Source organism: Oryza glaberrima, chromosome 10 (assembly GCF_000147395.1).
Source record: "Oryza glaberrima chromosome 10, OglaRS2, whole genome shotgun sequence".
NCBI lineage: Eukaryota > Viridiplantae > Streptophyta > Magnoliopsida > Poales > Poaceae > Oryza > Oryza glaberrima.
Genome location: NC_068335.1, coordinates 17,004,221 through 17,015,459, shown reverse-complemented (window position 1 = coordinate 17,015,459; position 11,239 = coordinate 17,004,221). Strand labels below are relative to the sequence as shown.

Here is an 11,239-nt window from a genome sequence, read left to right as displayed (position 1 = left end):
ATGTCTAGATTCGTAGTATTAAATTATGTCACATCATGTCTACAAAATGATTACTTCTTTAGGATTATTTTTTTCCCGAAACATATAAAGAAAAACCAAAACCATAAAGAACCCATTTATAAACCCCCCCAAAAAAAAATCTCCCCCCTTTCTATCTCTATCTCATCCCTCACTTGTTTTTTTCTCTCTCTTACCCGTATTTTCTTACAATTAGTCTTTTTACCGAGAGGTTATGTTTTTATAATTAATGAAAAACCAAAACAATAAAGAACCCTTTTATCAAAAAGGAAACCCATTTTCTAAAAGAAAAAAATAGAAACCCAAAAATCCCCCCCCCCCCTTATCTCTATCTCTCCTCCCTCACTAGTGTTTCTCTCTCTTACCTAAGCCGTCCATCCCTCCCTTCTTCCCTCTAAATAGCAACACCCACCCATCCCTCCCCCCCTCCCTTCCCTTTCTCCTCCACATTCTCAATCCACCCACCCGGGGTCCCCCTACCAATTTAACCCCGCGGCCTTAGCCGCTAATGCTCCGCGTTTGAAATCGCTAAGCGCACCCGAAACCCTAGCCCCTCTCCCTCTCCCTCCCGCGCCATGGGCAAGTACATGCGCAAGGCCAAGGTGGTGGTCTCCGGCGAGGTGGTGGCCGCCGCCGTCATGGAGCTCGCCGCGGCGCCGCTCGGGGTGCGCACCCGCGCCCGCTCCCTCGCGCTGCAGAAGAGGCAGGGCGGGGAGTACCTCGAGCTCAGGAGCCGCAGGCTCGAGAAGCTCCCTCCTCCCCCGCCGCCGCCGCCGAGGAGGAGGGCGACGGCTGCGGCTGCGACGGCTGATGCGACGGCGGCGGAGAGCGCGGAGGCGGAGGTGTCGTTCGGGGGGGAGAACGTCCTCGAGCTGGAGGCCATGGAAAGGTGGGGATTCTCTCTCTCTTCTTATTGTGCGATTCTTTTTTTGTTTTTCGTGGGTTTCTTGGTTGGATTGATTGGGGGAATCGCGTGATTAGGGTTCAGGGTTTAAGCACCGTACGGGAGTTCTTGGGGTTCGATGTTTCTATCCGGTTTTTCGCATCGGAAAATTTTGGGGATTTTTTTTTTCGGTGCGATTGTGGCGGTCGAATTTCCTGTGGCCAGTTTGGGGTTTCGAAAGTATCGAAATGGAGGCGAGGAATCTTTTTTTCTTTCCCCATCACACGCGGTTGTAAAGCCCCGATGCTTTCTTGGTGGGATTCTTGTCCCTTTGCTAATTGAGACATGCAATTCGTGCTTTCCTTGTTGCCTAAATTTGTTCTTTTTCCATGTTTCTTGTGGCGATACAGCCTTTTCTTTTTGCCAATTTCCTGGCCCTTAGCTTGTTTAGATGTTAGAACCCATTTTAACTTGTTTTGAAGAAGGAAAAAAAAAGAAGAAGAGAAGGTGTTCCCAAGTTTTAATCCAAATGGTTGCAAGAACCACTTCTTTGCCCCCAAAATTTGTTATTGTTTTGGATGATAAACAGGTAGGAACTGTGCAGTAGTGCTCAAGCTCTCAACTCAAATCCCAATTGAAACTTGATCAATTGATTGAGCCCCCCTCTTAGTGGGGTTACTCCCAGTGGCCATGGCCTCCTGCTTTACCTTAGTGGAAGGGAAAAGCAGCATCCTTTCCCTCCTGTTCTTTGTGTTTTGTTTGGGGGGAGGAGGGAGGGAGGGTTTGTGCTAATGGTGGTGGGGGATTGGGGGGGGGGGGGGGGTAGGGACCCCTCTCAATCTTTTACCAATCAAAAGCCCTCACCTTTTGCAAGAAATTTCTCTCATAAACATCCCTCCCAAAAGCACCCCCCATCTCACCACCCACCTCAAGGCCTCATTCTTGCAACTAACTAGCCTGTCACTTCTCTGGGTTCTGGAAGGGTGATGAAATGGCATGCCTTGGTAAAACCATCTTCCTGGGCCATGCCCCCAAATTGTCACCACCATTAAATGTTTGAGGTGAAAGGAGGGGGTCCTCCCCCTCCCCACAAGTACTAGAAGTTGATTTGGTGATCTTTGGTTCAAGCTAGGGGGATGGAAGAACATTTTAGGATCAGCTAGCTAGGCTACTACTACTACTACTTGCTTCTGCAGTTCTTGGCAGGATAATATTTTTAGCTACTACTGTATCTCACAAGCTAGCAAACGTTCTTGGTTCTAGCACTATCTTGTGGAGGTGGGGGATCTTCCTCAGCCTAAACAGGTCAAAGACCCTATTTTGCTGGCGTGTCCTTTGGTATAGGATAGCTCCATTTGTTAGCTTGAATTGTGTGAAAAATACATGGGTTGCACCATCACCGAAGTACCCAAGAGTGGGGGCAACTTGCTTGCAAGGGACAAAGGGCGTGCCGTATGAGAGAGATGAGCAAGTGCTGCGTCATTTTTGGTTTGTCATCTTGGGTGCAAGATCAAGCAGCAGGTGTCACAGGGCTCACCACAGCTTGGGCTGTTCTTGGTGCCCATGTCCACAAGGGTGCATTCATTGCACCTCCTCTAGCCATGGCCTAATGGTGCACACTTCTGTGCCTCAAGGACTGTTGTCTTTGAACCATTGATGGATATCTATCTGCATCCATTTGTTTTAATCCTTGGAAGCACCATGCGTGGCCTAAATAGTGTGATCTGAACAGTGAGCATCTAAGCTAGCCATGGCCCTCCCAAGCATTTGCCATGGTGGAAGCTGCAGTGCAGAGTCAGCATGTGTTGTTGCTGGGCCACTGTTGGTGACCGTCCTACCACCTTTTGCATGCAGCAGCAGCCAGCTGCAGCTTCGGATGCCGGTGCTTGGGTCTCTAGGATGGAGTTATGGCCGGGGGGATCACCTCACCTGAGCTAGTCATGTGATTCAGATATGGGAGCTCCTTAGACCAAACCATTTTCTTGTTTCACTTGGCCTTGTGTTTGGTTGTCCCCTAGCCTTTTTTTGGCATGTGAGATAAACACTCAGAGGTGGAACATGGTTTATTTTGCAGGACCACGGCGATGCTGATTTTTTTCTCAATATTACCGGTGCATTTTTCTTGTTTATGGTTTTTGGTAGAGCAAATAAAAAAAAAAGCTTACTTTGCATGTTCTGTTCTAAATTTGTATGCTTTTGTTTCTTGCAGGAATACCAGGGAGACGACGCCTTGCAGCTTGATCAGGGACCCCGATACGATTAGCACCCCTGGATCTACCACAAGGCGCAGCCACTCGAGTTCTCATTGCAAGGTGCAAACACCCGTGCGCTGCAACATTATTCCAGCATCAGCAGAGCTGGAAGCGTTCTTCGCTGCCGAAGAGCAACGGCAACGACAGGCTTTCATTGACAAGTACGATCTTGCTCTGCTCTTCTATTATGTTCAGTGAATATATCCCTGGATGCATTGTGATAATGTCCATGGCCTTGCAACTTAGAAATACGATAATGGTGTATTATCGCTGACCGACAATTTAACTTCTTTGTCATAATCTTCAGGTATAACTTTGATCCTGTGAATGACTGCCCTCTTCCCGGCCCGTTTGAATGGGTCAAGCTAGACTGATAGATTGTCAGGAAAAGAAGGGCACCATGGACCTCTCTGCTCCCTCCACAGCAGTAGCGTGGCAGAGGCGCTTACCTTCAAGTTAGCTTTGATCCTGTTGTAAAAATTTAGGGTTAGCCTGTAGACTCAATGGTCAATGTGAACATACAGAACTGATGCTGAGTTACAACCCTAATCCCTCAACTACAATGTAACCCTTAACAGCTCATTCTGTAAGGAACCACCTCCTCCTCTAGGGCCTAGCTAGCCTTATCATCTGTTATTACTAGTTGCTGGATTAATGAAGTTAGATCTAGATATTGTATCACAGTTTAACCTGTTCTGTGTGTGGTGGTAGCATTGGCATTGGCAATGGGGTATGGCAGTGTGTGTGGTGCTGCACTGCACCTCCCGAAGTGCTGTAATTTTTGTCTATACTTCTGCTAAATTGTCCATCTGAAAAGCTGGTTGCAATGCTTGATAGGGAGTGGCATCTTCATCAGACCCCAGTATACTACCTGTGCCATTATTGCTACCGATGCTTTGCATTTCTGTGTGCAATTTGCTCATGCTCTCCTCTCAGGTTGGTTGCTGCAATGCTTCATGTGAGTCTGGGATGGTTCTGCTTGGAATTCTCTTCCATCTGGTGAATGTGTGTGTTGTTGGTGCATGCTTACCTACCTTTGTGCAATGTGGTGCTCTCTGCTCAGGCTTAGTGGGGTGATCCTTTTACTGTGTAAGCTGCCAATGCTTTTGACTGTGATGGGCCATTTGGGCATGTTGCACTTGCACAAGGCACATTTGCCATCCTCTCTTTTTTTTCTCCTTTTTTTTTACTCAGATGGTAGTAACTGGTAGTGGTAAAAGAGGGTCCCTTTTCACAGTTTATCCTTTCACCACAACACTTTTGGTGCATCCTGGCCTGACCAGTGGTCTTTCACCTTTTCACTTACCTTCCTGGGCTTTCTTTTTGAGTTGAAACCACAGTACTTTTTGATTTTCCATTAGATCATACACTTTCTGTCAAGTAAAATATGAATAAAATTGACTCAAACTTCTTGGACTGCACACTGTAGCAGGAGCTTGATTGAGTTTGTCTAGTGTTGCATTGTCCTGTGTGCTGTCCTCTGCTCTTCTCAGTTGAGGACCTGAAATCCTGAATGTCAGTTTGAACCTAGAAGTATTCAGTATCTTCAGTAACATGCATATATGCCGGTTTTGCTTTCTCATCATGATTTTTTAAAATCGTTATCTAGAAAAATCATGATATTTATTTATTCGACTATCTTAGTAATCACAGTTGTTTAATCTGAGAAAGAAGAGCTTTTATTTCTGTAGAAAAGTTCCAAAGCTCATGCTATCTGTTTCATATAATATATGGTGTGTCAGGTATCTTCTGGAAGTAGAACAAATTCTGATTGAAACAACACAGTGTTCTGCTGTTATCTTATCTCTAACAGTTCTTCACTTGGAATATTACTCCAAATTCATTTGAATCTCACTGCGTGTTATAACAAATCTGGTGATGAGACGGTTCATACATGAAACTGTTCGCCTTTGAAAATGTCAAAGATCAAGACAAAGGTATGTTTTGTGGGGCTAACCATTTAATATGGAGCCTAGTGAATTCTTTGGCAGTTTCTTTTCAAGTACGAGTACAAGTCCACCGACCAATAAAAGACAATTTTATTTGCCGAACTAATACATTTTGACAATTTTGCTCATTAATTTTGTTTGCAACATGTCATAAAAATGACATAATTTTTAATTTATGAAATTTGTTCAGAACTTCTTACTATGTTTATTTTTCCTATTTCCGCTTGGTATGGATCTATTGTAATAATGTACGTTGGGTTTTGTGCATTATCTAAAAGAAAATTATGAAATTTGTTCCACAAAATGAGTTTTTTCATATGCAAACATGTTAGAAATGATTGGCCCCCAGGATGAATCTGACAGTTCCATTCTTCTCATGCTGGAGTATCAAAAGAAATGTGAGGTTTGTGAAATGCTTGCTGCAGCTCTTCCAATGTTAAGTAATCAGTAAATTCTATACTTTGTTAACACACTGGGGGTCAGAACTCAGAAGCACAGTTGGTGGATTCTTGTTGACAAGACAAAAATTTGAAGGAATCCTTTTCATGCATCAAGAGCTGCAAAAGACAAGAGGGGAGCTCAAAAGGTGTATAGGTAAGAGCTGGGGATTCCCTATCATACACTTGTGTGTACATTCTTAAAAGCCTCAATGTGTGTACTTCCTTCTTGCAAGTCCAGTTGGCCTTATGATTGCCAAAGTACTCAAACTTCATGTGTTTCTAGGGCTATGAAAGAGAGATGCACAGGCATCCTTGCTGACATGAACAACAATTATTCTAGCACTATGGTGTGTCTCAACTGAACAACTACAAGTGGTACATATTTTCTAAATTTTATATGGCAGGTAATACTAAGCTCTTTTTTTAACAATGGATAAAAATCCAGCCTTCCAGGTCTCATAACCGAGAAACAACAAAACAATAACCAGATAATACTAAGCTAGGCTACACAAATCCTGAAGCACCCAGATAATCACATATTACCATTGTGTTCTTGTAGAGCTGCATAAGTTAGTCTTTTCTTGAGTACTTCAAACATTAAAAAAAAAACATTTGTAAACCATCAGATGACCTGAATGAATTTTGTTGTCGTTACTGTTCGGATCACTATTTCAAGCACAGATGTGGTGATGACTTTTGCACAGTGACGAAAAGGTTTAGGCTGTCCTGAATGGGTGATCCTCTCATGTGTAATAACTTCATGGATGATGGTAGTAGTAGTACTTGCCAGTCTTCATTCAGAGGTCTGGAAGCCATTGCTACGGACGAATTTAACATGAGCTCTGTGTCTGTGCCTTCTTCAGATACAGCAGACTGGGGCAGCATTAAGAATCATCAACAAACATATGTAGAGTAGAGGTCCCCCCAAATCAACTTTGGCACTTAACTAGAGGATGATTTCATCTGACCACTTTGGTCAGTTGCCACATAATTTTATAGTAATTGCTTAGGCTCTCAATGGAACTGGGGAACTGGTTGGTGTAGTGCAGTGTACACTGCAATTAAATACAGGATTTAATCCATGGTTGCGAGTACAATTAAGTTAAAACAGCCCCAAAGCCACTCTCTACCCTAATAACCCCAGTATTCCTTTGCGAACCCTGGTGATCTTGGTTTCCTGGGAAATTTGGTGCGAACGAAACGCAAGAATCTTCCGAAACATCGCCTCAACACCGATGTCCATCATTGCTAAGATCAAGGAGGAAGCTCGAGCTTGGGTCAAGGCTGGAGCTTCAAAGCTTCAAGAGTTTGGTATTTTGGGAGATATCACTTAATCTCTTTTGGCGGGTTCCTGTGGGTGTAGTTCTTGAGGCTCCCCCTGTACATATTTTGGTCTGTTTTTTCTCCATCTCTATTAATATACGAGGCAAAGCTTTTACCCTCCTTTCAAAAAAAAAGCCACTCTCTAGATCTCCTTTCATTATTTCATTTTCTTTCTTTGCAATTTTGTAGATATACTGGTTATTAGATAAAAATTTCCAAAGAAACATTATACATATGGATTTTTTTTTTGTTCCTACCCATAATCCATCTGCTCAACCAAAATTAATGATTATATATGTTGTTAAACTGCTGAATCTGATGGTGAAGATCACCAGACCCAGATAAACTTTTTCTTACTTTAATGTTAGGAAACATTTTTTGAGATGAACTCCAAAGAGTGGAAATCATGGAGATTTAATAGAGACTTTCATTTATGATACCTATACGAACTGAAAGATCCTCTGGCCTTCTCTTGCATTGAAGAAGTTAAGATGGTCTGAATTCCAGACAGGAAATGGTACTGGTCCATTAAACACTAGATCAGGAAAAAACCAGTCAGGACATCTGATATCTTTCTTGAATAAACCTTAAATAGTAGTAGTATGTACAACAAGTGCTGTAATTAATATCTGAACAAAGCATCACTAAATTACTAGTACTACTTACCAACCAACACTTAATTATCTTTCTCAAGTTTTACAGCCATAAACAAGGAGTTGATGACCATAGCATCTGCTTGCACTTGCACTGAAGAACCAGCAAGTTCCTAGTAACTCATTTTCAGAAAGAATGAAGTGAAAGAACTGAAAATGTACATCTGCTGGATTCTCCTTTTCATGAGCTTGTGAATGTAGGTGCATGAAATCTAAGCAAGCTCTTTCCAGCAAGATGAGATGACAGAGCAACCAGACTACCACTGAATCCTAAATGTACAATACATAGGGCAAGTCTGATGGAGAGATGCAGCTGCTCCTGCAGGTGTAGGGGGATCATGGACTGACTTGCAATTGGAATCAATGTCCATCTTCACCTGGCGTGCATGTGTGCAATCAAAAGATACCACCATACACTACCTGTACTGCATTTACATGATATACATTGAAGTGTCTCATTTTTTTGTCTATTTTGTTAATATAAAATACAATATTTTCGTTATCTTATTTTCTGAGAGCACATCTACTTCAATGGACGCACACACACCCCCTACTCCTATGAGCTTTTCCGAGATATTTATTTTTAGATAATGGAAGCTTTTATTGAATCCAGTCAATTACATCAAGTTGATATAATTTTTCTGAGAACACTTCTGGCCTCTGCATAAATAAGATGCACACAACCGAGCACACAAAACCACACTCAAAAAAGAAAAAAAAAATGAAGTATTGAGGGCCATCAATCCAAAGACTAAATCGCCACCCATGAACAACCCCTTGGGATATGAAAACGAATACATGGTGCTCTTTGAGATTGGCTAAGTCATCATAGGTGCGTGGTGCTTACTACTTAAAAAAATAATTAGTCGTAAATACGGACATTTTCTATTTAGGGGCGAAAAAAGAACCATGGTGAGTGGGGAGGAGAGTGGCAGGGGCCGCACTACTAGAGTGGTGTAGAGGCAGTAAGTATTATTACCATTGATTGTCCCATTTGCTGCACTGTCTGCTTGTCCTGAAAGATTTTGCAGTGCTTTGATGCAGTGTGCACTTAGACCAATCATCACACATGCTGGTGATTTGCTTTGGGCATGGAAGAACGAGAGATCCATCTGATCCTCCTTGAGGACTGGGAATAGAGAGAAGCAAGAATGATTAGTGCTGTTCTTTTTTTTAAAAAAAATACTAAAGTGCTTTTTGTTGATGAAAATTTCTCTTAATATGGTATTGTAGTTTCACAACTACAAGGTGAAAATGGCGGAAAATAAATTAGCAATGACAAATCTACAACCCCAAGGTTTTGGATGACAATGGCGCAACAGGAAAGGCAGACCGAAACAGCAAGAACCCAGTACCCATCGAATAAAAAATTACTCTGAACTTCTCAAAGAGAAGTATCAGAAAATTGAACCTTTTCATGTAAAACTCATATATATCATAAACATTCTATCTGTTTGTTTACATGGCTCGTATTCGCTAGCAATCTCATTGTTATTATCAGTTCCATCTTGTGTAGCTACAAGATAATCTTTTCTCTAAGCTATAACGCAGAAAGAAGGATAAAAATTGGTTGCAGAACAAATTTTTTGATTGATTCTGTCAAAACACGTAAGCTAGCTAGCACAATTGGTTCATGAAAGTGGAAGTAATATGTGCATAGTTGTAGGCAACTCTTGAGCAGAGCTCTCTGTTCATCTGAGACAATGAAGGCCCACGGCCCATGGGCCTCAATCCAGAAACCTCATCAACGGCCCAAGATTTTCCACTGCACCTGGGGATTTCAGTCACACTGTATAGGTTGTTTGAACTTGCTATCAGATTTGCAACTTCCATTTCTCTCAAAAAACAAGAAGATTTGCGGCTTCCATTATTAAAAGAAACATATATTTTCTTTCTGTTTCTTTTTTGGAGGGCATGAAGTTTACAAGAATTCAGAAGAAAGCTCATTTTACCCAATCATATGCCGCTATACCGTGTTGTGTCACCCAAAAACCATCAGGTCTGAATTTCAGAGTTGGCAACGACTGAAAATTTACTTGGTACTCCATTTGTTTATAATTTGTTGATGGCCCAAAGTGCAAACTTGACTGAATACTTGATGTAGAGGGCAAGCTTGGTATCTTAACTTTGTCAGTTCTTTCCTTTTTTCTTTTGTAATGTGATGAGAGTTGTCTACTTTATGGACACTTTTAGGTTAACCACCCTCCAAATGACACATCATTTGGACTAACAAGTAACAAAAGAGCTAGCTGCCATAGGTGTCTTTTTCCTCTTAGTTCTTTTCAAGCAAGGAGTCCTTCTTACCTGTCAAACGTTGAACAGCAAAGGAAGCTGAACAGTATTCAGACTTGAGGATTGGACCTGTCCTGTTTATTATCTGTCATACAGAATGGGCAGGTAAAATGACAGGAAAAGAATTTCATGAGATGGAAACATGGTCCAGTTCATGCTTGTTTCTTGCTCTCTCTTTTTCTTCTTCTTCTTCTTCTTCTTCTGATAGCTCAGCAGCTCTCCTCTGAACCTCCCAAGTCTGAGCTCTGAACCCATTGTGGCAATGTACAGCAAGACACCATCATCTAGAACACTAATTTGACCTTTTGTTATCGCAAGGCATTGATTGCAAAGCCCCACAGCCAGCTAGAGCTACAGCAAGCATGTCTCTTTTCTGTGTTTCTGGGGGGGTCCAGATGAAGGATTTGCATTTGTTTCTTTGCTCTTTGGGTGCAGAGTGCAGAGAGTGCGATGGATATCAAATGGACAGATGGTCCTCATGTTCATCAGCGTACAGTGTGGTAGACTATCTCATTCCTTTCGCTAGAGAAAATGGGGCATATGGTTTTTGGCCCCACACAAAAGTTTGTTGGAAGAAAGGCTGGATTTTTAAACGCGTTGTCTGCAGGCAGAATGTGCAGAAAACGCCTAAGGATTGTCAAAAGAATGCATAGTAGGATGTGAAAGAATGGGCTTGGGATAAAGGGAATTATCCAAACAGATGTCGAATTCGAAACAAAAAGGAAAATTTTGAAGTTTGTATGACTTTCTTTTAACTTCTTTTCGCATTGTATTGGATGGTCATTAATCTTGAAGCATTATATTTTTTTACTTCCTCCATTCTAAAATACTTGTCACTGGATACTATTTATCTTCGAGTCTTGACCGTTCGCTTTTCTTTTTTAAAAACAATAAAAAATGTAAAAAAACTTTGAAGTAGGTTATGTTCTAAATATAGCCATGAAACTGCCACTTTTAAGATGTGATGATTAAGGATTTGCCGCTTACTGTGTATGACACGTGGGCCCTCATATATCTATAACATGTGGGTCTAGTGACAAATTCTTTATCACCACTCGTAAGAGTGGCAACTAGTTAATTATTTCCTATACAACATAGTAATATAACAATTCAAAATTTATCAGTAGTCAAAATTAAAATTGTACTAGTCAATAATGATATAGGTGCTACCTTCATCACAAAATATAAAAACCCAGTACTGGACACATCCTACTAAGTACAATGGAAATGTGTAGATTCTTTAATTTTGGGACGGTGAGTTTTTTTTAAGGGTAAATTGGAACCATGCCATTATAATTTTGCAAAGTTTGAGATATGTCATCGGTATCTTAATGACATGTAGGACCCACATGAGTCAATGATATATGGGTCAGGATGACATATCTCAAATTTTACAAAATTATAATGGCACGGTTCCAATTTTCCCTTT

At 41.5% G+C, this 11,239-nt stretch overlaps 1 protein-coding gene across 1 annotated transcript; it reads left to right on the top strand.

Annotated features, from left to right (window-relative positions):
• Window positions 1-442: 442 nt before the first annotated feature.
• Window positions 443-4,008, top strand: LOC127753529 (cyclin-dependent kinase inhibitor 4). Its single transcript, XM_052279015.1, has 3 exons — window positions 443-907; window positions 3,111-3,314; window positions 3,461-4,008. Exons 1-3 carry the CDS (start codon window positions 594-596, stop codon window positions 3,525-3,527), a joined length of 585 nt encoding a protein of 194 aa, XP_052134975.1. The 5' UTR covers window positions 443-593; the 3' UTR covers window positions 3,528-4,008.
• Window positions 4,009-11,239: the final 7,231 nt, after the last annotated feature.